This window comes from Hemicordylus capensis, chromosome 7 (genome assembly GCF_027244095.1).
Source record: "Hemicordylus capensis ecotype Gifberg chromosome 7, rHemCap1.1.pri, whole genome shotgun sequence".
Classification (NCBI taxonomy): domain Eukaryota; kingdom Metazoa; phylum Chordata; class Lepidosauria; order Squamata; family Cordylidae; genus Hemicordylus; species Hemicordylus capensis.
In genome coordinates this window covers 31,064,388-31,091,285 of record NC_069663.1, presented here as the reverse complement: position 1 = coordinate 31,091,285, position 26,898 = coordinate 31,064,388, and the positions used below count along the sequence as shown (strand labels likewise).

Sequence of the window (26,898 nt, the reverse complement as noted above, 5' to 3'; positions counted from 1 at the left end):
CTCTGCTACTCATGAGCAGAACCTTCCTAGAAAAGAAAGGGTGGGGGGGGGAGTGCCTAAACACTGATGGCCCTAGATGGCTCAGGGCCATATTGGTCGGGCGAAGTGAAACAGGCCAGCAGCCTCTGACCAGGGCTAGGGAAGGAGGGGTCCCACAAGTCTCCTGCCAAAAGGCATTCTGGCAAGTGGAAGGGCCAGAAGGGTCCCGTGAAGACAGGAGGCCAGGTCTCCACTCCGGGGCCTCCCGTTCCTGTCTTCCAAGAGAATCTCATCCAGCAATAGAACTGACATTCCCGGCCTGACGCACTTCCAGAAACCGAGGGGCAGAGATGTGTTTCTGCTATTCCGAGGCTCCCAGCTGACTGGCTTGAACTTGGCTTGGCTTTGGGGAGCCCCTGAGGACGGGCCCCAGAGCAGCTCAGGATGGGCCGTTGGGCGAGGACCCAGACCTGCGAACCAACACTGGACTCTGCTTTCCCTGAGCCGAGGTTTGCCTAGCGGCCTCCTGAGCCTCCTTGGCCTGCCTCAGGCAACTGCAGCTTCTAGCCCCCCATGCTGCCCAGCAGCTCCCGGCCTTCTTGGCAAGGGCTCTCTTCCCGTCTCTCTTTTGGACAGGCGTCCAGGCTGTCTTCCGTCCGAGCGGGCAGCAGGCTGCTTCTGATACTGACATATGTATTGCAGAGGCAGCAGTGGCCAGAGCGGACTCCCTGCGCCTCCGAAGAGGTCGGGATCCCTGACTTGGGAAGAGGTGGCTGTCAGGAGGCAGAGGGAGTTCTCTCGCCGGGCCCCCCCCCCCCCTCCACACCCTGTGGTGATTTACGGAGCTCCTGCTGGCTCTAGGCAAAACTGTGCACGCTCCAGTCCAGGTTTTGCAACAGTCACGATATTTTGGCAGGATATTGTCTTAGGAGGTGGTACGAGTGGGGTGGGATTCCCTGCTGCTGGAGTCTGCACTGGCTGCTGCCTAGTGTGGGGAGGAAGGAGCCTGGTGAGGCCAGAAGGATCATCGGGGCGGACGGGGTGGGGGCCGGAGTCTGCCGCGGCATCCGAACCCGGGAGCTTGTTGGGATGGACATGCCAGTCGCTGCGCTAGGATCCCAGCCTCCCTTGGGCTCAGGCAGCAGCCTTGGCTGAGTGGACACCAGTGAGCCCAGCCGGGCAGCCTGCAAGCGGCAGCCCCGCTCTCTGGAGAAGGAGTCGGGTCCCTCTGCGGTCCGGGAGATCTGGCACCTGGCGGCGAGAGGACCAGCTGTTTCCTTCGCCCAAAGGGAAGGCACGGAAGCCGGCAGAGGAGAAAACTGGGGCCGAGTCACTTTCCTGGCGGAGCGGAGGATCGCGGAGAGGGCTGGCCTGGGAGGCTGAGCAGTGCAGCAGCAGCAGCAGCAGGAGTCCCCCCTCTGGGCAGCAGGGAGCCACTGACAGCTCCGAGGTAAGAATCAATCAATCGGGCAGCCCCCCCCCCCCCCCGCCGTGTTCCCAGGGGGCTGCTGCCCTGAGGGCTGCTGGCTTGTGGCGGGGGGGGGGGGCTGTCAGAGAACTGCTGGGGCGGAGCAGCCCTTCTGTCTCCTGGGTCGCAGCTCCCGGGCAATGCTGAGCAGGCTTGGCCAGGCCAGCGCAAGGTGCTGCCAAGCCAGGGAAGGAACTCTCTTGGCCGGACCCTGGCGCCGAGCTAGAGAAAGGGCTCCTGCTGGACAGGCAGGGGGGGAACTCTGCCTCTGCGGCTGCGATGGAAGCCTTCTGCCTGCTCTTCCCCGTTGCCTGGCTCTGGTCCTCCCTGGCCAGCACATGCAGCCTCCCATCGGAAAGCCCGCAGGGCCCCCCTGCCTGACGGAAGAAGAGTCCCAGTAGGGAGACTGCGTGGAGAAGCAGCGAGGGCCCCCCTGGGCGGGCGGGCGGGGGAGGACCTGAAGAAGCCCTCCACCCACCCACCCACCCACAGACAGAGACCGCTGCCTGCTGGGCTCGGCTTCTTGGGCCCCCCACCCCGCCCCACTCCCATGTTTAGGAGTGCCCCTCTCCTGCCAGGGTCCGGCATGCCCCCTGGGCTGCCCAGGCGGCACCTCTCCTCTCTTCCCGCCCCGCCGTCTCTGCTCCAGGCTGCTGAACGGCTTGGCCAGAGGTTCCAGGGAGACGGGTTTGGCCCCCGCGGGCAGCCCAGGCTCTCTGCGGGCACTGCCGCCGTCCTTAGGGGGAGGAAATGCACGGGTCTCACCAGCGCTGGAGGCAGCACAGCAGCCTCTCCGCGGTGGACACACTGGGGGCCTCTTTTGTCCCGGCAAGGCTACCCCGCCCGCCCCTTGCCTGGATTCCTCTGGCCCAGAGAGGAGGCTCCAAGCGCCCGGTTGCTGCCTGCCCCTCCGTGGAGAGGGAAGAGGCTCTGCTGCCCGCATGAAGCTCATGGGGAGCAGGCAGAGGGATGTGCAGGAGCTCCTCCTCCTCCTCCTGCCCGAGAGGGAGGAAGGGCAGGCATGGCTGCCTGTCTCTTCCCGAGGGGCTGATCCTGCATCCCCACCTGCTCCATCCTCCAAGGAAGGGTGAGGGCAGAACCCAGCCCTGGAGCGAGAGCCTCCACGCCCAAAAGAACCGCACCTTCCAATCCGGGGGCGGGTGGCAAAATACCAGCAGGAAGCATCTGCAGCCACACAGTTCACACAAGAGAGACTTCATCTGCCTAGGAGGAGGCCGCCTGCTGGCACCCAGGCTGAGGCTCAGGAGGAGCGCGGGGGGGGGGGGCAGGGAGCCGCTCTGGTGGTAGCAAGCATGCATGGCCCCCTTTGCTAAGCAGGGCCCACCCTGGTTTGTATTTGGATGGGAGACTCGATGTGTGAGCACGGTAAGAGATTCTCTTTAGGGGATGAGGGGGCCACTCTGGGAAGAGCATCTCGGCTCCAGGTTCCTTCCCTGTTGGCATCTCCAAGATGGGGCCGAGAGAGACTCCTGCCTGCAACCTTGGAGAAGCTGCTGCCAGTCTGGGTAGACAATACTGAGCTAGATGGGCCAAGGGTCTGACTCGGTAGGAGGCAGCTTCTTATATATTCCAAACCATGGGGAAAATACAAGGGATAGCAAAGGTGCCTGTAGTCTGAGGGCCAGTTCCACTCAGGCAGGCAGGCAGGCAGGCAAGGGAAGCGGACCGACCTTTGGGGGTGGTGTTTCTTTTAAAGCAAAGCCTCCCTGGAAACAATGGGAGGTGTGACACTCTGGGCACAACGGCGGAGTCCATGCTAGGAAACAAATGCATCCACAAGCGCAAGCTTCCTTCCCTTCCGCAACTCTGAAGCGGTCCAACCCCCTGGGGCAGCAGCCTCCCTCCTCCGGACTCTGTTTCCCTGTGGAAATCTGAGTTGCCCAAAGGCACCCAGCACGGGTGGGCGAGAAGGCAGCTCCGTCCACCCTCTCCCAGCAGGCCTTTCAGAGGGACTCACCCCTGGAAGCCAATCCAAGCTGAATGCCCTGCAAAAGGCAGAGCAGCCTAGAGACCAGGGAGATCCTCCGCCTTGGGCCCCGCCGCCAGATAGTGTTGGGACTACAACTCCCAGCATTCCCAGACATAATAGCCTTCGCCAGCATCATCCGGGGACTCCAGGCTGAGCACCCCTGACCCAGGATGTCCCAGGCAGCGGGCCAGTTCAGACCACACGTGGGAGTTTGCCGGCCCCTCGACTGACAGGGCTGTTGCCTCCAGCAAGAGGTGGCCTGGGAGCAGCGAGCTGGAGCCCTTCCCTTCGTTGGGGGCCCCCTCCCTCAGGCCTTCCAGACCGGCCCTCCTGGCCCGGAGGGGGAGAAGAAGACACAGCTTCCAGGTGCCCCCCCCCACCGCAGGCAAGGCAATGGGCAGCCCATTTGGGAAGAAGCAGCCAGGCCTCTGCAGGAGGGGCAGAAGCCAGAGCAAGCCAAGCAGGCGACTTCTGGCCCAAGGCTGCCCCAGACACCCCGGGGGCCCTTGGCCTCTAGCAAAGCTCCCCGCAGCTCAGCACAGGCTCCCAGCTCATGGGCACGGCTGGTGCTGGGGACCGGTGGGTGGCAGGTGTTTCTCTCTCCTGGGTCTCCGTTTGCCCTCTGGGGCTTTCCCGGGAGCTCCTGTCAAACCCAAATGCAGCCCTTTGGAGCAGAAAACGCAGCTCAGCCCGGCCTGGTGTGGCTGCTGGGAGAAGGAGGCAAAGCCACGTGCCCTGGGGGGGCGGGGTGTGCCGCTTGCTTGCGCGAGGGGGCTCCCCAGGGAGGGAGAGGGGAGGACTCGCAGCTCAGGGGCAGGGGGCTCCCTCGGCATGCAGAAGGTTCCAGGTCCGGTCCCCGGCAGCTGCATCTCCAGGGAGGGCTGGGGGAGACCCCTGAGGCTGGAGCCCGGCACAGCCGCTGCTGCCAGCCAGTGCAAAGAACCCTGAGCCAGACGGGGCCGGTGGCTGGACTCGGCCTAAAGCCGCTTCAGGGGCTCCCATGAGGGAGGTGAGATATGCCACAGCAGGGGGGCCCGGCCGGGGGGGGGGTGTGTCGCTCCGTGAGGCTCTGTGCAGGCGTCCCTCCACCCAGTGCTTGTGCTTTCGGGCCCACGCAGAAAGGCAGGAGAAGATGGAGAGCACCTGGAGAGGGGAGGAGCCGGGGGGGAGGCCGGGGGGGGGGCTTCCTTTGCTCTCCGAAGGGAGCCAACTCCTGTTGAGACGAGGGGGGCTTGGCCAGCCCAGGAGTCCCAGCCCCTCCCTGGAAGAGCCTCCCTCTCCAAACTCCAGCCGGTGGAGCTGGTGGCTGGAAGGGACCCTGCAGGGCCTCAAAGGAGCCCCTCTCCCTTACACCTGAGCCAGCAGTTGCCTGCAGGCAGCAGGGCTCTCAGGCAGAGTGGGAGAGCATGGAGCCCCCTGAGCTGCTGCCGCCCCCCCGCCCCGCCCCTGAGGACGAGCCTCTCTTCTCTCTCGCGGTCTGCACAGGCAGGCACCCAGGCTGGGAGCAGCCCTTCCGGCTGCACTGCTGGCCACTTGCAAGCGCCCCGTCACGCCGAAGGGGAGTCGAGGGCCTGGCGGGCGTGTGCCACGCAGCCCGAGCGGCCCTCCGTGGGAGCGTCTTCCCCCTTTGCCCTCCTTGGCGGGGAGCAGCGCAGAGTGGAGCTCGCTGGATGTAAACAGGGGATGAATCACGGTGCAGAGTTGGCGCAGGGCTTGTTCCGCTTGCGGGAATTTATTGAAAGGTCTATTTGGGAAAGAGGTTTATTTATGGACACTGAGGAGGTCAGGGCTGCTTGGCAGGAGCAGGTTCACGCGTCTGCACCAGATCAGCTCCCACGGCAAGGAGGCCTGCCAGAGGCCAACGCCTGGATTCCCCGGCCAAAAGAGACGGGCAGCAGCAGCAGTGTCAGGCAAGGCCTCTGTGGCCCCGGGAGGAGGGGGAGAAAGGCTGCGTGGCACGAGGCAGTGGTCCAGTGTGGCCCCTGGGCCCGGGCCCCACAAGCTCTCTTGTTGGGGATACTGAAGGAAGCTCTGGGGCATCTTCAGGCCAGCCCAGGTCTGGAGGGCCAGCCAGGGACATGCAGAGGGAGGGAGGGGGTCACACTGACCGGCAGCAGCCCTCCAAGGTTGCAGGCAGGAGTCTCTCCCAGGAGATGCTGCCAGGCAGCCAACGGGGACTTCCTGCATGCAAAGCAGAGGCTCTTCTGCTCACGTGTGGTCTCCCATCCCACTGCAAACCAAGGCGGGTCCTGCTTAGCAAAGGGGACAAATCATGCTTGCTACTGCACAGCTCCTCCCCAGCCATGCCTCCTTCTTGAATGAGGGAGCAGCAATTCCAGGAGAACTCAGCTATAAGCACGGACAGGAGGGAGAACGGGGGGGGGGGGGGCAGGGAGGAGCACACAAATCTTGAGTGGGTGAGCTGAAGAATCGTGAGAAAGCTGGGGCTCTGCCAAGCTAACTTCTCCAGAGCCTGGACATTTTCCTCAAAAGCAAGCCAAAACAATAAATAAGCAGCAGCAGCAGCGAGAGAGACCCAGAAGCAGAATCCAGGCAGTCGAAAGCTCCCTGGCCCCCCTCTTGCGCCCCACCATGCTGCTCAACATCTACATGGCATTGCCGGAAGAAGAGAGGTTGTGCAGGAATCTGGAGTCTGGCACAACCAGTAGGCCAGCGGGTGGCACCACGTTCGGTCTCACCTTCCCACGGGATGGCGAGCCTAGAGGAGAGAAGGCGGCAAGGGGGCAGGACGGCATCATCCGCCCCATCGCCGAAGGGTTGTCACACAGAAGGGGGCCAAGACTTGCTCTCTGCTGCCCCCGGGGGCAAGGCTAGTTTCCAGGGGCTTCGGCTGGAATTTTAGCAGAGAGCCCTTGGAGAGTGGAGCCATGTCCCGAGGAGGGACAGTGGGCAATGCCGTGCCCAGGGCCTCCCAGTAGAGGCTGTAGCCTTGGATTCCCTGCACTCAGCAGGGGGTTGGGCTAGATGCCCTCAAGGCCCCCTCCAATTCCAAGATGATGTGGATTCCTTCCAAGGAGGCAGTGGGAACCTTGCCGTGTGTGCAGGCAGGCTAAGGAGCAGATACTTAGTCCAAGTGAGGCAAAACGGCTCCAGCTGTGGGGCTGCAGCCGCCTGCTTGGATGGGTGGTGTGGCTTGTGCTGACCCTGGAGCCCTGGACCCGGCTTTGCTCCTGGAGGGTGCCACGGCTGGGCCTGTGGCCAGGAGGAGGAGTGCCTTTGCACAGCAGCTCGCGAGCCAGCTGCAGCCCGGAGAAGGCAGGCCTGGCCGAGGCGACGCATGCCGTGTGGATGGTTGTTGCAACATGCTCTGTGTCGCGCTGCCTTGGAAACTGGGTGGAAACTGCTGCTGCTCTGCTGCCAAGGCCCGTCCAAGGGACTGTTTATGGCCTTTAAGGAGCAAGATCATCTAGGTCTGGGGGACCTTAAGGACCCCCTCCGACCGACCTCCCCCAGATCAGCCTGCCTGCTTGCTGAGGACACAGGGCAGGCTCTGCTGCAGGTCCCCTCGGTGAGCACTCAGGACAGGGTCTTCTTGGTGACTGCACCCCGGCTCCAGAACTCCCACTTGCCTTGGCCTCTGGCCACCTTTGGGAGGGTGGCAAAGATCACCCCTCCCTGCCCAGCCGCGGCCCGGTCTTTGGCTTAGGAGGGCTGTTTCCGCCGGCCACTGCTCTGAGCCTGCCTGCTGCGGGTTCACACCGGCTTCCATTCTGCGCCCTTCTTGTCAGGTTTTTGTTTGCTATTGCTTTATGTCATGTGGTTTCTTTTCATCTTGCTTTCCTTGCATGTTGTTGTTAACTGCCTTGAGGGCCTTTGTTGGCAGAAAGGCAACAGACAGATCTTAAAATAAATAAACCAACACATATTTCTCTTCTGCTTTCAAGTCAATGTTATTTGCCTGAGACAGGCTTGACTTTGGAAATATATCCGCATGTCTTAGGTTCATTATGTGTACACACTCAGTTGCAAAGCTGATTTGATGGTGTGGGTCGGCCAGGGGCTCTCTCAACCCAGCCCTCCCCACCCAAATATTGCTGGACTGCATCGCCTGCCCCCCACCCCCACCCCACACTGGCCTTTAGCACCATTGGAGCCCAGCCACAGCAGGGGAGCTGTGTTTGAGGACTCCTTCCCCAAGCATTATGATGCTGACTAAAGCTTTGGACTAGCTGAAAAGGTGTGTCCCAGTTAGTCTGGCTGCAGATTTTAAAGCGCGATGACCAGTGCTTGCCAAAAAAACTGCAGTTGGCTGCCAGCAGGCAGGCCGGGCCCCACCTTCCAAGGGGCGCCCCCCAGAGGCTCCACGGGGCCCTCCCATCATGTGGAGGTTTCCCCCTCCACCACAGCTCTTCCTGCCTGGAAGGCTCCTCTTCTCCACTATAATGGGCCCAATGCAGAGAGATCAGCCCATTCACACCTCCTCCTTGGGGGCACCACCCACAAAGCAGGGAAGGACGGCCAGAGGTCTTCTTGCCCCTGGACTTTGGGGCCAAAGCCCCCGGGGCCCCCCATATCCCCTTTAGTCTGCCCTGGCTGGGTGGTGTGGTGGCCCAGCAGAGCACGATGGTGCTGAATTTGCAGGGGAAGGGAGGGGCCCTCCAAAGGCCTTGAGGAGGTCCAGGCTCCCCAGTGACCGAGGTGCTCCCTCCCTCCCTCCCTCCCTCGCTGGGTCTTCTTCAGCCGGGAGGGGCCTCTCTCCCCAGGCAGGGGATGGCGATGTGGAGCCAGAGGCAGCACCCTAGCCCGCTGGCAGCCGTGAGGAGCAGCACACTCACACTCCTCCTCCTCCTCCTCCTCCTCCTGTTAGCACCTCGACAGAGCTGGTTGCAGGCCAGAGGAAGCCGCCAAGCTTGCCAGATGGGTGGAGGGCAAGTTCTCTGGCTGGTAAAGGACAGGGAGGGAGCCCAGGGCCCTGAGCAACTGAGAAGACCGAGTGGCTGCCAGCTGCTGTTCTTCACAGCCAGGAAAAGCTGCAGGAGAGGGAGGGGAGGGGAGGGTTGCTAGGCCTTGCAGGCTGCAGAAAAGGCCCCAACGGGGTGTGTGGAGGTGGCGGAGGGGGGGGCACACCTCCCTCTCTGTGTGAGAAACACTCACGTTTGTTTGTTTCGGTCAGGGCTGGCTCCAAAGTGCGGCGGTGTTGGGCATCGGCCAGGACCCCAAGGCCCGCACCGCAGGAGCGACTTGTCCTAGTGAGCCAGGGGTGGTGGGCAGGGTCAAAGGAGGCACAGCCACCTCTCCTTCCTGGAGCTCTGTTTGCTCCTCTCTCTCATCATGCCCCAGCCCTGAGAGCCACACTGCCTGCAGGTTGGCCATTCATCTGGCAGAGCTGCACAGTTAAAAGCTCTACCTGATGAATGGCCAGCCTGCAGGTGACACACAGGGCAGGAGAGAGAGGCGGGAATGGAGCTCCAGAGAGCAGAGGCAACGGTGCCCCCCCCCCCGCACCCCACTCATTGGGATGAGCAGCTGCTGCCTCCCAGCTCTGGCAGCCTCACTTTGCATGGAGCGGCCATAACAGTCCAAGGCAGCAGGAGAGGATTCTGGGCCGGCACACCCCACTTGCCTCTTCCAGGTGACCCCACTGAGGGCGTCTTGCCCCCACACCCTCCACATCCAGACACTGGCTTAGTGACAAAATCAATTCCAAATTTCTTATTTATAAACATTATATTCGGCCTTTCTGTTTAAGTAAACATCCAAGGTGGCTTACATCATGGCCTTTCCAACCAATGCAAAATCCAAAACCAAATGCAGCAATTTACAGCAGATATAGTCTTTTTTGATTTATGCATCATTACCACCCATATGCACACACGCACGCACGCACGCACGCATACACACACACCACTATTTCATTTGCCAGTCTATCCTAAAGCTCCCGGTAAGCATTCCTAGGGTGTCTATAACACAGTTGGGGCTGGGTTCACACAGTCACAGGGATCCAGGTTAAAAAGTTAAAATCAGGATCAGTGAGCCCCACGGAGCTGATTGTGAGAATGCAGAATTTCAGGGCAATCCTGGTCAAACTGCTCTGAATAGACAGCCTTTAACCAGGATAGATAAACAGAATTCAGTCCTAGTTATCTCTCTTGGTTAAATGCTGGGTAATGCAAGCTGTTTGATCAGGAGAAAAGGAGAAAGGCATGCCCCCCCCACCTCCCCCATACGCACTGGCTTTGCTAGTAGCCACTCAGGCAGGTATTCTGTCTTGAAGGGATTGCCCAGCCTGCCTGAATCCACCGGATGATGATCTGGTTCAGGGACCCTCTTGGGCCCGGATGTGGTGCACTGACACCAAACAACGGCACCAGTCTAATCACACCAGCACTGACTATTTATTGGCCTCCCCATAACAAATGGCTCTCTGGGTGGTCACAGTAAAACAACAATAGAATAAAAGCATACAATCAAAACAAACAAAACAAAAGATTTCAATAAAGTACAATAACATTTTAAAAAGCTTCTAAACAGCAACAAATATTTATATACTTTTTATATAATTTTAAATTATAATTATATATTTATAATTAAATTATAAATATAATTTTATAATTATAAGTATTTTAAAACATCTTTTTAAAAAGATCTGGGAGTACAGAAAGCTTTTCACCTGGAGCTTTTCCACACAGGGCTTTTAGTTCACACCTCCTCTGGAATGGAGGGTGTGTATTCACATTTTTTAAATTTATTGTTAAATTTATTGGCCTCCCCTTTCATTAAAACAATCTCAAGGCGGTTCACACAAAAAAATTAAAACAAGACTATAAAAGTTACACAATTAAAATATTAAGCTAGGATATAAAAACAGAGATCTGACTAAAAAGATTTAAAATACAAGCACCATATAACCATACAAAATACAATGCAGCAGCAGTAGGGTCACTGCTGAACCAAACCAGTTTGATCTGAACCGGGCCCGGTTTGGTTTGAATTTGGACTGGCCCCTTCTTTTTTTGGGGGGGCCAGTCTAGTTCAAGCTCAAACCGGTCGGACCAGGCCAGTGTGAATCGAGCCAGGCGAGTGACGTTTACCCTCAACATGTTGTGTGATTGCATCAGAGTGTGCTACAGAGGGGTCTATCACACCTTGCCCGAGGCCAGACTTCAAAAGGCCCAGGGCTGCACCACCCAGAAAACCCCCACTGGATGACATTGAGAGGATGCAGTGTTGGGCACAAACAGAGTAATGAGCTCTAACCTGTGCCCACTAGGACTTGCCCCAAGGTGGACTTGCCCTCCACTTGCGTTCCAGCCATCTCCCCACGGGCTTCATTCATCGCCCTCTACTCAGTGGTGTACCAAGGTGTTGCACGGGCTCTGCTTTGTGGCAGAAGATGCTGGGAGCAATGAGCGGGTTGCCCATCCAAGTTCTGTCTCTGTTCCAAAGAGCAACTAGGGCTTTGACAGGATAGGACCACCATCCCCACCAGCTGGAAATGCCCTAGAGCCCTCAGACATCCATCAGGGGGCAGACCATTTTAATAGGCCTCCTGCCCTTGCAGTGGGGTGTAGCAGCTGTTGAAACTCTATACCTCTAAAGGAAGTGATCTGATCATGACAAGGGCACAGATGACACCCCCCCCACCCCGCCCCACCCCTTTCTGATCACCATCCTCATGCATGCCCAGTTAAGAAAACCAGATCATCTGAGAGTGTGTCCTGTTCTTCTGTTGGGCCAATATCATGTTGGGACAGCCCCATGGTTGTCATGAAGTCCTGGCATGGATGTTGAAGTCCCCCAGCACAACCACTGCTTCCTCCATGAGTTCAGGCACGGAGATCCTTGAGCTGAAGGGTGGGCGGCACCCTGGCGGAACCCCCACTCTCTCTCCCAGGTGCCCAACACCCTGAACGGCCACCCGCTCAGGCAGGTCTAGCGAGGGAGATGGGAGCCCGACAGACGACAGCAGCAGCCCCTGCCCAGCCCTCCAGTCTCTGCCGAAGCTGTGCTGCATAGCCAGGCCGACGGATCTCTCCCCGCTGGCCCACCCAGGTCTCCCTCACACAGGCCAGGCCAGGCCCTTGCTCCACAATTACGCCTGGATGAGGACAATGCGATTCTGGCCTGACCTGGCATGAAGCAGCAGCACCACTCGCAGGCGGCCCAAAGGACCGGCGGGTGGGGTGGCCAGGAACCCTCCCATGGGGTGGGGGGGCAGCCGGAAGGGGGATAGAGATGAGATGGCGAGCCGCTCTCCCCCCCCTCCCCGGCATCAGCGAGCCTTGGCGCCAGACCTCCCCCTCCCCGTAAGCAGCACTCCAGACTCGCATCCTTCCTCACTCAGGCGCGTCGTTAAGGAGCTCCTTCCTCTCAGAGGTGGGTCCTCCTCCTCCTCCTCCTCCTCCTCCTCCTCCTCACTATTGTGAGTTTGGCAACTCACACTTCTCTGGGCTCTCGTGCTTTGGTGCTTGCTCTGTGGCCGCAAACACACAGTCGGTTCATGCAGTTGACAGCGTGGGGGGGCCGGGTGTGTGTGTGTGTGTGTGTGTGTGTGACCTGATTCAATAGAGGATCTAGTCTGAGGACCATTCTGGCAGGAGTGGCGGCGGGTGCATTTCTGGATGGCTCTTTCTCCTTTTCCTTTGGGAGAGCATCATGATTCTCCCAAAGGAAATCCTCATTCTGCCTCTTATCCAAGATGCTTGGCCAAGGAGGCTTCACCAGTTGATCATGTTTCCAGGGCAGGGGGTCTCACAGAGCCTTCCTGGTCAAAAGCCGGGCACGAATGACCCAGGCAGCTCCTTGTTTATTTCGAATGGCCGGCATGCACACAACAGGCAGACAGACACACACACACACGTTGAATGATGCCATGTCCCTCTAAGTGCAAACGCATGCTTGACGCCAGCCCAGTCTGGCAGCAACCTCAATAGTGATCTCAGGAAGATAGCAGGCAGTGTGGAAGGGAGGCTCTGCTCTGTCCCTTTGGCTCAGGGACCAGGGCTGGGGCCACTCTAGCCCGGATGGGCCAGCAGTGCCTGCTGCAGTTGCCCAGCTTCTGATGCTTGCAGTTTTCCATGCCCCTGCCTACCTGCAGTTGGGGGGGGGCTGGTGGGGGGGGCCCTGTGCAGACCTGCAGGAGGACGGGCACTGTTGGCCCTCTCAGCATCTGCTTAGCACAGGGCTCCAGCTCCAGGCTTGTGCTCTGAGCCAGGGAGCATCCAGGAGGTGTGAAGCTTTAGCACTTTGCAGGGGGCGGGGGGGGGGAGCGGGAGAGGGCTTGGCCCATCCAGAGGAGGGGGCCTTGCCCTGCCCTCCTTTTGCCACTGAAGAGCACTCTCTCTCTTGACTTCTCTGCCTGGCTGTGTGGCACCTGGCTGGCACAGTGCCAGCAGCAGCAGCAGTTTGGGTGGGAGATGCAGAACCTCTCAGAGCCGGAAGATCCTGGCGGGAATGAAGCCGTCCAGGGCTGTCGGGCAGTGGAGAAGGAAGGAGGAGGCCAGAGAAAGCCTTGCGCTTCCATCCGACTAACCAGCTTGCCTTTCCTTCCCTTCCAGCTCCTCCGCGGCTCCAGCCAAAGCGGTGTGGGCAGCTGCTGCCTGCTCCTCCTCCTCCTCCTCCTCGCGTGGGCCTTCCCCACATGGGGCCGTCACCTGCAGGCGCTCCTGCTCCTGATGGCGCCGAGGAGAACAGAACCATGCTGTCTGCAACCTGAGGTGCTGGTCGCCAAGATCTGGGCTCAGGATGAAGGTGGTCTCTTACCTGGCGTCACACACAGACTGGAGAGTCTGATCACGCCCCAGAGGCATTAGGCAAGGGGTCGCTGGCCTCCCCCCTTGTGGACTGGAGTCTTCCCATCACCCCGCCTTGCAGGGCCTCTGCTGCTGGGGAGTTACTATGCAGCTTGGACTCTTTCTGGTGGTGGTTTGTCTAAGTTTGCTGGATCTCACAGGCGGCGGCAGCAGCAGCAGTGGCAGCAGCCGGGCACAGAAGGGCAAGAGGCAAAGGCGAAGTACGTATGAGGCCCTCCTGCTCTTTGCATGGCAAGTGCAGTGGTGGAGCAGACCCACGCTGGACTCTCCTCCTCCTCCTCCTCACTTCAGCCAGCTTAGGATTCCGGGGTGACAGGGGGCTCTTTCCCCTTTAAGTTGTGGTTGGGTTGTAAGATGGCAAGCAACGTATTATTCCTTTTTTTACTTTTCTATCCTGCTCTCCCTCCAGGAGCCTGGGTGGTGTACATGGTTGTGTTTATCCTCACAACAACCCTGTGAGGTAGGTTAGCCTAAGTGACTGGCCCAGAGTCACCCAGTGAGTTTCAGGGCTGAATGGGGATTTGAACTCGGCTCGCTCTGGTCCTAGCCCCACCCTCTTAACTCCTGCACCATGCTGGCATAGGCGTGTATCCTTATCCAGAACCATGGACCTTGTCCTGTGGAGGGCTAACAAGGGCAGGCCTGGCTTCTGCTGTCCCTGTGAGCTGGGCCTGCAGGTGGGCGGCAGGGGGCATCTAAGCACCTTCTGATCTTTGTACAAATCTCTTTCCCATCAGTGAGGATCGTTCCATGTTCCTTCTGCATGGATCAGATGGGAGGGTCGTGTGTGTGTGTGTGTGTGTGTGTGTGTGTGTGTGTGTGCGCACACATGTGTGAATGGACAGTTTCTCTGCTCTTTGCCGGATTTCTCAAAAAGATTCTGGCTAGATGTCCTCTTCTACAGGAGTCGTACTGTGGGGGGGGGGGCACAACCTCAAGCCATTTTTTAAAAACCTCTAGTCCTTCCCTCCAGTCCAAGCCAAAAATGAACAGCAGTCGCCCAGCATTGCTTCCGGGGGAGAGCCTGAGCAGGGCCCCTGCCTTTTGCTAAAGGGAGCGCCCGCTAGATGGGCAGTCCTGGGCTGGAGCGGAGGATCTGGAAAGCAGAAGCCTTCTCACCTCCCAGAACAAACAACAGTGGGCAGGCTGGAGTTGGCAGAGACGGAAGAGCAGACCCTTCAGCCGTAATCCACACCCAGCAATCATGACAGTGGTGTGTTCCAGATTAAACCCTACAACAGGGTCATGACGGATCTCCTAAGCGGGCTTCCGTACTTCCTTGGCTGTGACGCCACAGTCGTCAGGGTGCCGTCCACATTTCCGATGCTTTCTTTGGGGTTTTATATTTTATCTTGGGTTTTATCTTTGCATTATAGTGCTACAATGCACAACAAAGAAGGAGAGTTGGTCTTGTGGTAGCAAGCATGGCTTGTCCCCCTTAGCTAAGCAGGGTCCGCCCCAGTTGTATATGAATGGGAGACTAGAAGTGTCAGCCCTGGAAGAGATGCCCCTTCTTAGGGGATGGAGCCGCTCTGGGAAGAGCATCTAGGTTGCAAATTCCCTCTCTGGCAGCATCTCCAAGATAGGGCTGAGAGAGATTCCTGCCTGCCACCTGGGAGAAGCCGCTGCCAGTCTGTGTAGACAATACTGAGCTAGATGGACCCAGGGTCTGACTCAGTATTATTATTATTATTATTATTATTATTATTATTATTATTATTATTATTATTTTACACAGTCAGACAGGTGTTATTGACTGGTTTGTTTTATCCAGACATCGAGTCCTTCCCAAGGACCTGGGATGCCAGAATTTTATTGTCAATGTTGTTGCTGTTATTATTATTACTATTATTATTTTCTATGTAACACCGCATGTGCATTGCAAAAAGATAGGTGTATTTTCCCGTTGCAGGAGTCTGAGATTCTGGGAATCATTTCCAATACAATCCTGCCAAGCCGGAGTATTTTACTGCTGTTGTAAAGTGTCAGGGATGAGCAAAGCATCTTTTCCCCCAGGGGCAGAATATTGTGCTTTGAGTGCTCAGAAAGTGTGCTTTTTTGTACAAAAAAAAAAAAGGAAAGAAAAAAGAGTGGACAGACCCCAAAGGATGTGAGAAGGGCAGGGGCTTCTGCGGCTCTGCATCTTCTCACGTCAGACACAGGGTTGGCCTTTGGAACGTGCCGCTTGGCTTCAGTGACATCTAGAGAGTGGCCCCAAGAGGAGGAAGTGGCCTCCATTTCCTCCGAGTGGCACAAAGCGAACAGTCCGGGACTCTATGTCAGTGGACATTGGGCAGTGCTGGGTCCCAGCAATATGGCCTCATCATGACGAGAGACCCTTGCTTACCTCTGAGGAAGGCGCTTCCCTCCTCCTCCTCCTGCTGCTGCTGCCGCTGCTGCTGCAAAAGCAGTCTTTGGGCTCCTGGGAATGTCCAAGCACTTGCTTTGGAGGGAGGATAAATAATGTGTCTGAAATAAAGTAAAAAAAAGATGTAGACTTGCTATAAACACAAGGCAATGCGTACACAATTAACCAGTATAAATAACCTGTGACGATTTGTTTAAAAACCAGCCGAGTTGTCCCTGATAATTGATACCAGAAAGCAGCACAGACATAAAAAGGGATGTTTTGGTTGGCCCAAAGTGAGGAGGGCTCAGCAGGGAATCTGTCCCCAGGTGGGGGCTCGGGGGGGGTCATGCCTTGTGCTTCCAAGCAAGGGCGGTTGGAGGGGGAAGCCCACCTGGAGGCAAGCAGAGGGGGGCCAAGTGGGGGGTGGGGGTGCTTTGGTCTGAAAAAGCTTCCCTTTGGGGGTATTGCTGGGCAAAACCTAGCAGGGAGGAAGAGAAACACTCCAGGCCTGTCAGAGGCTCCTCTGCTCACAGTTTACCTGGCAGGGGCCGTTTGATGGCTTCATCCTTGATGGCCCAGCTGCACAGAGACAGATGGATGATGCCCTTTCCAAAACCATCTCAGCCTGCGCCCCCCCGCCCCCCTGCCACAAAGCTTTGAGGGTGGGAGCCCAGCCAGACTACCTGCCATTTCCTGAGGGGAAGGACGAGAACCTGGCCTGTCGCAACCAGCTGTTGACACAGGACAAACTGGCTGCTTTGCCCGCTCATGGCATGTGGCTCCAAGCTCCTCCGGTGCCTTGTGAAATCCCAACTCCTCAGAAGGCCAGCTCAGTCATTCCGACACCAGCCACACATGCCCAGTTGCAGGGCTAATAGCCACCACAGTCTTCTACATGCTGTGAAGACACGTTCTGGCCTGTGGGACCCACCTCTTGCCCCCCGCCATAACAGCAGACCTTGGCTAGCAGACAGAGGAGGGGAGGCAAATGAGAGGCACTCAGGGGTGGTTCATCCTAACAAGCCAGGAGGGGGGGGGCAGCAAAGGAGGCACAGCTGTCTCGACTTGCCAGAGCTGAGAGCCATGCTGCCTGCAGGCGAGAGCAGCCCTACCTGATGAATGGCCAGCCTGCAGGCAGCACAGTGCGATGGGGGAGAGAGGAGCAAATGGAGCTTGAGAAGGAAAGGCAGCTTTCCCTCCTTTGCCGCCCCCCCCCCCCCCCGGCTTGTTAGGACGAGCCAGTCCTGGAAGCAGCATGGATTCTGCTGCCACTGCATTCACAGAACAGCACAATATTGGCCCCGTGATTATGTCGCAGTCTGAAAGCAAGGAATCTAACCTGGGATCGTGGCCCCTCGTCCACCCACGCCTGATGGGAGTCACACACTTCCTCTGTGCTTAACCTGTCACACTGATTTCCCGAATTTTTGGAGAAAAGTGGCAGCTGCTGTGTGGACTGTTGTTCCTGCTCCTGGGAGGAGGCGCATCTCTGGGGCCAGCAGCCTCTAACAGAAGCAGACGGCACAAGAGGAGGAGGGTCAGTCGCGCCCGATCTGGCTGCGGCTCCCGTGTGGTGGAAGGCCCCCTGCACCTCTGCCTGCATATGGTGGCAGCAGCGGCCGCTGGGAAATGCTCCAAGGACCCCGCCTGGGAGCGTTGCCAGAGGCCTCCGGCACTGTCAGGACACATGCCAGACAGCACTCTCCATCCCAGGGCTCCTGTCGTGGATGCTTTGGAGAACTGCTTCTTAGGAACACAGGAACCTGCCATATACTGAGTCAGACCATTGGTCTATCTAGCTGAGTATTGTCTTCACAGACTGGCAGCGGCTTCTCCAAGGTTGCAGGCAGGACTCTCTCTCAGCCCTCTCTTGGAGATGCTGCCAGGGAGGGAACCTTCTGCTCTTCCCAGAGTGGCTGCATCCTCTGGAGTTGGGAGAAAGAGCCTGCTGTCTAGGCATGAAGCCCTCCTTGGGCTCCTTGCAGTTGCAGGCCAGTGTCAAGGTTCGCCTCGGCCTGGATCCTCCCCCCGATGATAGTCTGCCAGAACCAGCAGTGCCGCCGCAGCCAGAGCTGGCTACTCCTAGAGCTCAGGGGCACCACCTGGCACCCCTAGGTTGGGCGGGGGGGGGGGGCTCTGCCTCCTTTCCTCCAGCCCCCTCCTTCACCTCAGGTCTCCCAGGTTGGACTGACCTCCAGCTCTGGAGACAGAGTGCCTGCTTGACTGCCCAAGGTCCCCCTCCCAATGTGTCTCCTCCAGAGGAGGGGGAGGAGGGCTTGGGAGGACGGCTGCCCTGGGGGTCCAGGAAGGGGGGAGCTCCTGCCAGCTGTAGAAGCCCTCAGTCCTTGCCTGCCCCTTTGCTGGCTCAACAGTCCCCAAGGCACTTTCCAGTTAGCTGCCGCAAAATGCTTCCGTGCAGGCAAGTCGCATTCGAAACGTAAACAGCTGGGGGAGCAGTCTCGCGGAAACTTAGCAACCCCCCCCCAAACAGCAACCTTTTTATGGAGGATACACGATGTCCTAGCTCTATATCGCAGCGATTAAATTTGAAGCAAGGCACCGGAAATGTGAACGGCACCCTGAAGTCTGTGTAGAGACTGCGGTGTCACAACGCAGGAAGTGTGGAAGCACACTTCCGAGATCTGCCATGACCCTGTTGCAGGGTCTAATCTGGAGAGCACCCAGGAGGAGTTTGTGTCTCCAGCTGCCTGCCCTGGGTTTGGAGAATCAGCCTGTTGTAGGTGCTTTCCCACTTGCTCTCACATTGGGAAGGGCAGCGTGCGTCCCTTCTCCCAGGGCGCTTCCAGATGGCACGCTATCACAGTGTCGCAACGGGGCACTTCAGAGTGCTTCCGTATTGCCTGCGCTTTGACATTGCAGCCCCTACATTGTCAGGAAGGTGCCGTTCATATTTCCAGTGCCTTCGTTCGGATTTTATCTTTGCGTTATAGTGCTGCAACGTTGCAAGTCCGTTGCGCAAAAAAAAAAAAAAAGCTGTACTTGCCCCTTGTAGGAGGCTTGCCCCCTTACAATGGATCTCTAATGCGGTTTGAATTCAACACCACAAAACATTGCTGTTTACACTGCTTTTTGTGGCGTAAGGCTCTCAATCTGGAAAGCGCCCAGGAGGGGCTCATCCTAGTGTGCTCTGTGTGTGTGTGTGCTGTGTGTATGTGTGCGCACGCATATGCCAAAGGAGGCACAGCTGCCTCTGCTTCCCGGAGCTCTGGTTAACTGTGCAGCTCTACCTGATGAATGGCCAGCCTGCAGGGAACACGGCTTTTAATGGCAGGGTGGGGCAGGAGAGGGAGTGGACCATGCATGGCGACCCCAGACGAAACACTTTGTCGGAAAATGTCCTGGATGGCATGTACATGACTTCTTGGCATGACCAAGGAGTCTGCTCTGTGGCACTGATCTCTCTGCCTCTCTCTTTCTCTTCCAGTCAGCACAGAAATGAGCCAGGGCTGTGCCAAAGGGTGTGACCTCTGCTCCGAATTCAACGGGTGCCTCCGGTGCTCACCCAAACTCTTCATCCTCCTGGAGCGCAACGACATCCGCCAGATTGGCATCTGCTTGCCCTCTTGCCCGCTGGGTTACTTTGGCATACGCAATCCAGACATGAACAAGTGCATCAGTGAGTCCTTGGGGCTGGGAAGGGAGCAGGGGAGGCGGTGGGGGGGCGGAGATGAGGAAGAGAAGGGGGGAGGAAACATGGCAAATCTGCTTCATGAGCACACGTGGTTGAAAAGACCCGCAGAAACATGATTTCCTTGAGATGAGGATGAGAATGAATGAATGAATGAATAATAAACAACTTTACTGGGGAAGTGGCTGGTCCTAAGGAGCCAGGCGGGTGCCAAAGGCGGCACAACGGCCTCTCCTTCCTGAGCTCCATCTGCTCCTCTCCCTCTCGTCCCACCCTGCAGGCTGGACATTCATCTGGTACATAGGAACAGATAGGAAGCTGCCATATACTGAGTCAGACTATAGGTCCATCTAGCTCAGTATTGTCTACCCAGACTGGCAGCGGCAGATCTGCAAAGTGTGCTTCCTGTGTTGTGACGCCGCAGTCCCTGTGCTGACAGCAAGGTGCATTTCACACCTCTGATGCCTTCTCCCGGGTTTTATCTTTGTGTTATAGTGCTACAAAGTTACATGTGCATTGCAAAAAAAGTAGCTATACTTTCCCGCTGTAGGACTTTGAGATTCTGGGGTCGGGGATTGTTTTCCATACGATCCTGCCAAGCGGGAGCATGTTACCTCCTGTTGTAGGCTTTAATCTGGAAAGTGCCCAGGAGAGAGAGGAGCAAATGGAGCTGTTTGGAACTAGAGGCAGCTGTGCCTCCTTTGGTGCCTTCTCCGCTTGTTAGGACCAGCCCTTCCTGGCCACTACCTACACAGATAGCCACGCCTCTACAGGGCGCTTTCCAGATTACCCGCTCAACAGCAGCAAAATGCTTCCGTTTGGGCAAATCACATTCAAAACATAAATAGCAATGTGCCCAGCAGGGGGAGCAGTCTCACGAAAATGAACAACCCCAAAATACAGCAACCTTTTAATGCCGGGCATACAATGTTATAGCACTACATCACAGTGATTGAATCCAAAACAAGGCATCGGAAATGTGAACGGCACCCTGCTGTCAGCGTAGGGACTGCAGTGTCACAACACAGGAAGTGTGGAAGCACGCTTCAGAGATATGTTGTGACCCCGTTGCAGGGTCTAGTCTGGAAGGCACCCAGGTGGTGCTGCCTTCTACACCTTCTCCTTGTGCCGCGTTTCCCTGTTCCACTATCAAGTTAGAATAAATATAGTGGGGGGAAACCTGGTGTTTTGTGGACAGTCAAGCAGACTGTACAATGAAATTGTGTGATGGGCAGAACAGCACCTGGATTAGCTGCAAAATCGGTGATGAGCATCAGCGATCATGTTGGAATAAATGACAGTTTGGAAAGACTCCAGTGGAAAGCCAAAATGCGGGGAGGGGGATGGGATGGGGGGGGGAATAACTCTAGATGATTATAGTTATTATTTCTTCCCCCACTTGGCACAGAATGCAAAATTGAAAATTGTGAGGACTGCTTTAGCCGAAACTTTTGCACGAAGTGCAGAGAAGGCTTGTACTTGCACAAAGGAAGATGTTATGCCAGCTGCCCAGAAAGCTACTCTGCTGCCAATGGCACTACGGAATGCAGCAGTCCTGGTGAGTCGTCGGGGGGGGGAGGGCATGGTGGGGGGGGGCTCTCTGTCTAGGCTGCTTGGCCTGCTGGGAGGCAGGATGGAAGCAAGGCAGGGGCGTAGCTGGGGGAGAGGCGGCCCCTGTTCACCCCTCCCTCCGGCGGCAGGTCGGAGTGAGGGAGATAATGAAGAAAACAGGGAGGCGTGGAGCTGGCGGGGGGGCCCAGGTTCGATGAACCCCTCCGCTCGCCTGTAGCGATGCCCCTGAAGCAGGCTGCAGTCTCTTGCCCAGAGAAGCCGAAGGGGCTGTGCTGCTGCACTGGTCTCCATGCAAACACTCACATTCCCGAGACATCTTCTTCTGGAAGAAGAGACCGAAGGAGCCCCATCTCGACAGGCAGGCAGGCCCAGCAGCAGCAGTGGGCCCCTCTCAGCCCACGTCCTCCTTTGTGTCTAGGACGAAAGTGGGTTCCAGATCAGTTGCTGCTGTTGACTTTGCAGAGTTATTTGTAGTGGCTGCTCCGGGTGTCGAAACACCTTGATGCACAAGAGAGTTTCCACGAGGAGAAAAACTGAAAACTTTTCCAAATTTTGAAGATTGAAAAATGAAAACTAAAACCTAAATCACTTGTACTTCTTCACCCCCAATTTCAGAACCTCGGGTTTCAGCTAAACCGGGTTTCCAGGCAGCTCCCAATTAAAATGTACATGACCGCCCCTCCGGGGGGTGGGGTGATGAGTGGTCCAGGCTCCAGGGTCTTCCTTTCAGAGGGAGGGGGCAGACAGATGACGATGGCCATGCTGTGCTGAAGGGGCCTGTTCCTATTCGGAGCTCTTGAAACCCCGCCCCCCTCCACTCATGCAGCTTTGGGATGAAATGGCTGTTTCCTCCAAGCTGAGGGGGTGGGGTGGGGGGCTCCTAACTTTTCAGAAATCCCAGTTCTCCTCCCAGGCCTGTGTGAGTTGGAAGGATGAGGAGAGGAATGCAAACCTGTTGCCGGTCAAGGGTGCTCCAAAAGGTGGCAGCCAGGTAGAGGCCGGCTGGGGTGGCGTCCAATGGTGAGGCTGAAATGAAGACCCCCTTCCCCCTTCCCTCTTCTTCCTGATGACAGCACAATGTGAAATGAGCACGTGGGGCCCCTGGGGAGCATGCTCTAAGAAAAGGAAGCTGTGTGGCTTCAGGAGGGGAAACCAAGAGCGCACCCGGAAGATCCTGCAGCCGGTGCCCCCTGGGGATGTGTCCATGTGTCCCGCCACCATTGAGCTCCGGAGATGCACGGTGCCCAGGAGCCAGTGCCCAGAAGGTGAGCAGGACTGTCAGGGGCAATAGAAGCGCATGCGCCCAGGGCCAAGAATCCAGCGGGTGTCGTTCTCTTTCTGCCCAGTGGGAAATTTGAACACAAACCATCAAACAGTCTGCTATGTTTGGGGGAATAAAAGTGCACATCCCACAATGCTCCGCTCTTCATAGGTGCACACCCCATATGAAAGTACTGAGACCTGCAGGAACAGCTTGTCCTAATGAGCGGGGGGGGGGGGGAGGAAGAGCTCAGCTGCTCTCCTTCCTGGAGCTACGTTAGAGCGGCAGGTTAGGTTAACTGTGCAGCTGTACCTGACCAATGGCCAGCCTGCAGGCAGTGTGGCTCTCATCAATGTGGGGGCAGCAGGGTGGGATGGGAGAGGGTGGGGCACGCATCAGGAAGAGCCACTCCTGCCATGAGTTGGATGGAAGCATCTTGAAGGGCTGAGGTCTTGGCCCATGGAGCAGCTCCATCCTTGACCCTGTTGCTGCAGCACACAGGCGGGAAGAGGAGACCGGCACAAGAAGGTGCCTCCTTCTGTTCTCTGGCCCTGCGTTTCACACAGGCCTCCTCCTTCCATGAGGACCTTGCAGAGAACCAACATATGTGGGGTCAGACTCTGGGCGAAGTGCTATTACAAACACCTGGCTGTGGAAGCAGAACCAGCCCCTGAGCCCTTTGTTTCTAACAGGGCTAAGGCCAAGGGTCCTGCTGCTGGTTTTGCATTCTGGTTAGATTTGCTTCTTTAGCAGGGAAGCAAAACAGAGCAAGTAAAAACTCACTCCAATTTTAACTCTGTAAAAATATAACCACATTGGATGCATCGGTGACCGTGGCGGTCTCTCTGTGGCACACAGCAGCCTTGGCGCTCTGCTCATGGCCACGGAGACAGGTTGCTCCCTCTCCGGCTGCAGTGCTTGCCTTCCAGGGTGGGTATAAGGGGCCCTTGGAGGCCATCAAGCCCAACCCCCTGCGCAGTGCAGGAAAACCAGAGCTAGAGCGCCCCCAGCAGGTCTCTCAGGCGGCTGTGATTCCAAGCCATTTTAGTCCTAGCGGTTGGCCACAGTACTCAGACCATGTATTTCTCTCCCCTGTTGTCCGTCTTTTGCTTTGTTGCAGGACGGAAAAAGAAAAAGGACGGACAAGGCAAACAAGACGGCACGAATGAGGACAGGCACAGGAAGGAAACCAAAGATGGCAGGTCTCGCGTCAAGAGAAGGAAAGGCCAGCCCAGGGCGACAGCTGTGCCGGTGACCTCTGCTCCCTAACTGGCCCTTCACGGCTGCGAGATCATGGCAGTTCTGCATTGCTGCGATGTATATGAAAGCTTTATCCTAGAACCAGAACACGGCACCACCAAGACCTGGCTGGGCAGACTCTTAAGACACACAATTGCAGGCTGTTTGGGCTGGGAGTGCGGCAAGGGGCCCCCAGAGGCGACCCCCAAGCCGGGGCCCTCCCCTTTCTGAGTAGGGGCAGGAGGCGGTGCCCTTCTCCAAGGAGGGCCAGGGAAGCTGGCCTGGGAATGGCACAAAGCAGCTTCCAGAGCAAAGGATGGGACTGGAAGGAGCTTGCTCCAGATATCTGGCACGGCACAAAGAGGGCGGCCTTCTTCTTTCAAGCCGCCCCTTCGGTGTTTCAGGTGGTCTCCTTGAGAATATATGTTAAGTGTTTGTGATAAATGTTCAGGGACGGTTGCCCTGAAATGGCTTCCACCTTTCCGATTAAAAAACAAAAGCAGACCAACCCAAACAGTCCCCGTGTTCCTGGACCCCCCTCTTGCGTGGTAATGCTGGAAAGGGGGGTTTGCAGAGGGCAGGGAGTGGGGAGGGTGGCCAGGGCGGGCCTGAGAGAGGACCTGCACGGAGGTCTGGCTGGAGTCTTGTGGACCAGCTGAAGCTGCTCCCTGCAGCCCCAGCACTTCCGATGTGCAGCGAGGAGGCAGGGCTTTGGAGATCCTCTTGCTCCCCAGGCCAAAGCCAATGGTCACGCTGGCCAGCAGAGGCCCAGCCACTGGCCGCTTTCACCAAGAAGACCGATGTTAGGGCTGGTCGCAGGCAGGTGACGTTTGGTAGGGAAGGAGAAGCTGCTGGGTCGAAACCCCCTGCAGTGACTGACCGAAGACCATGGGGCAGGTTCCTCTGGGCAGCCCTGCTGGAGAACGCAAACCCAGAGAGGGTTCCCTCAGCCTTGGGGAATGGCTGGTGCATCACAGCAAAGATGCCCTGTCTGGCAAGGTGAAGGCAAAAGGAGGAGGAGGAGGAGGAGGAGGAGCCCCCCCCCCGCTGGGCACCCCTGCATGGGAAGGCAACCACCAGCGGCAAGAACCACATGCCAGCCTGGAACCAGTCACTGCCAGACGTGCAGCCCAGAGGGGGAGCCGGCCGGGGCAGCCAGACGCGCCCAAAGCTGCAGCACAATCCAATCCGGGCGCAGGACTCCCGAAGGAGCCGCTCTGGGCTGCCTTCCCTCCAGCTCCCCTGACGCCTCCTCTGTGAAGGCCCCATCGTCACTCCGGTGCCCTCTGCCGCCCAGGGACCACCTGAGTCCTGGAGGGGCAGGAGGGCCAGGCCAGCCACACTTGAGGCCTTCCGTGCACCCCGGGGGCTGCTGAGTCAAGCCCAGCCACCCCTTTGCAGACGCAGCCCGCGCAGAATTGCCTGGCCTGTTGCTTTCCACAGCCAAGTTGCGGTTCTAGGAAAGGCAAAGGGAACGGCCCTCCTGGCCCTGGCCTCCAGGGAGTGGGAGAGCCGCCATAGCGGTGTCCGCTGTACGGAGCTGCCCTGGACGGCTTGCTCCCGGCAGAGCGGCCAGCCAGGCCCCACCCCCCACCCCCTTGGCGCTTCAGTGAACCACGTGCCGCCCTCTCCAGCAGGGGAAGGTCCATTCCGGCACGATGATAAATGAGCGGCATACCAGGCTGCAAGCAGGCAAGAGCCTCTCCAAGGCTGGCCTTGGAACTGTGCAGAGATGACGTCCAGGCCAAAGCCAAAGGAAGCCTCCTCAGCCCGCTCCCGGACGAATGCCTCTTCCCAGTCGCTTCTTTCTGCAGAGGGCTGTGGCCTTCAGGCACTCCGTCCTCCTCCTGGCAAAGGAAGCACCCTTGCGGGACGGGGGCCTCCAGCCACGCAGGGCCTGGCCCTCAGGCTGGCTCTGCGGCCACCAGAACCTCCGGCGGGGTGTGTGGGGGTGGGTGTCTTGCAGAGCCAGTGCTGGCCAAGGCCCCACGTCCGTGGCCAACCGATGTGCTGGAGCATCTGCCAGTGGCGGCAATGGAAGACTCCCCCCACCCCCAGAGAGAGCTCCCTCACGGGGCAGCTGCTCGGTCCAAGCGGGAGAGGTGGCAGTAGCAGGACCCAGCCCTAGCCCTAACCCCATCCATGACGGAAGGGGCAACGTGCCGTCTTCCTGGCTTCTCCCTGTAACTTGCTTCAGCAAAGGTGAAGGTTTTATGCCCATGAGAAGAGCAGCTGCCCTGAACATTCTCAGAACGGCGGGATACACACATTCCAAACACACATCCAATAAACAGAGTATAATGCACACGGCGCTAGGCTCCCTCTCTCCCATTCCCTCTTTCTTCCAAAACCCAGCACCCAGCAAATCTCCCGCAACAGTGACGGATTGGAAGGATTATCTTCTCCCTTCCGTGTTTAATATAAATCCAAACTTTCACCAGCTCCACGGGCAAGTCAGTTTGACACCCCCGCTAATACATTACTGGTGGTCTGCCTCCATAGCAATGTATGGAATGTATAGATCTTGCTCGTTTGTGTTTACATTGAAGGGACTTCTGGCTCCAAAGCAATCTCAGCTTGTACATTAAGAAGAGCCAAGGGCGCCTTCTCCCCTGATCTTTCAGTGGCCTCGCCCAAGGCAAACCTCAAGTCAGAGGGTGACTTGAATCAAAACATGAAGACACAGAGGATGCTATCCCCCCTCCCCAAAGGGCCGCCTTTAAAGTTTCAGAAATCCCAGCTTTATACAAGCTGTCACCCAAATTAATCACTCTGATGGTATTTATACACAGCATAATGTATGGTGTGCTGTGAACTCCACACTCGGTTGCAGGTGAACCAGCCTGCCAGCCGCTGCCTCAGGAGCTATGGTGGGAGGGAGGAAAGGGAAAGGAAGCAGAAAGGAGGTTGGAGACAGACCCCTCTTTGACAGGGGCTCAAGGGAGGCTCCCTTTCCCATAGTGTGTCCACACATATTTCTCCTTGCGCTGAAATCACATAAATGCCTCCATGTTTGTTCACCACAGGTGAAAGTGGAAGAACTGACCACCACACTATGAGCTCCCCCCCCCACCCCCGTGAATTGCTCTCTCTCTGTGCAGACAGGATTGGTGCCTCTCCCCAGCCAGAGAGTACTTCTCGTGTACAAGGAGTGGAAAGTAAGCTGTAGATCGGTCTGCAAAGTGCAGGGCGAGAAAGTGGTTGAGCCAGTCTCGAGGTAGCCAGCATGAGTCGTCCCCCTTGCTAAGCAGGGCTGGCCTTGACCAAGGGTCTGACTCCATCGATCAGGCAGCGCCCATGGAGGCCTTCACAGTGGCATCATTGTGCGCTGCAGCAGCCTCCAATTGGTCTGGATTTGGACTCTGCCAAAATGAAACAGCAGCAAAGCTGCCCACTGAAACCCATCCCAGGCTCCATGTGATGGGAAAATGCTCGCTTCCTACATGGAAATGATTTCACTGTTGTTGTTCAGTCTTGGGGTTGCTAAGAGAGCACGCAGATGAAGACGACACGTGCGAAGAGGCGGCACCATCCTGCTCCGAGGCTCTGCACCACCCAGGAAAGGACAGGATAACTCAGTCCAGAGCGTGTGCCGGGGACAGTGAACCTGCCCATCA

General features: G+C 57.5%; 1 protein-coding gene across 3 annotated transcripts; it reads left to right on the top strand.

The window, feature by feature from the left end:
* Positions 1-894: 894 nt before the first annotated feature.
* Positions 895-23,811, top strand: RSPO1 (R-spondin 1). Of its 3 annotated transcripts, none has more exons than XM_053266879.1 (6): positions 896-1,429; positions 12,956-13,410; positions 19,006-19,197; positions 20,618-20,767; positions 21,855-22,046; positions 23,163-23,811. In XM_053266879.1, the coding sequence occupies exons 2-6, from the start codon at positions 13,296-13,298 to the stop codon at positions 23,309-23,311; spliced, it is 798 nt and encodes a 265-aa protein (XP_053122854.1). In that variant the 5' UTR covers positions 896-1,429; positions 12,956-13,295; the 3' UTR covers positions 23,312-23,811. The 3 variants fall into 3 exon arrangements, with proteins under 3 accessions (XP_053122856.1, XP_053122854.1, XP_053122855.1); XM_053266880.1 differs by lacking the exon at positions 896-1,429 and adding an exon at positions 13,620-13,670 and having other exon boundaries at positions 13,337-13,410; XM_053266881.1 differs by lacking the exon at positions 12,956-13,410 and having other exon boundaries at positions 895-1,429.
* Positions 23,812-26,898: the final 3,087 nt, after the last annotated feature.

Bases quoted from the DNA above. Each gene is read 5' to 3' on its own strand.
- RSPO1 (XM_053266879.1), top strand. From the start codon at position 13,296: ATGCAGCTTGGACTCTTTCTGGTGGTGGTTTGTCTAAGTTTGCTGGAT. The intron at 13,411-19,005 runs GTACGTATGAGG...TTTCTCTTCCAG, and splicing joins GGGCAAGAGGCAAAGGCGAA to TCAGCACAGAAATGAGCCAG. The intron at 20,768-21,854 runs GTGAGTCGTCGG...TCCTGATGACAG, and splicing joins TACGGAATGCAGCAGTCCTG to CACAATGTGAAATGAGCACG.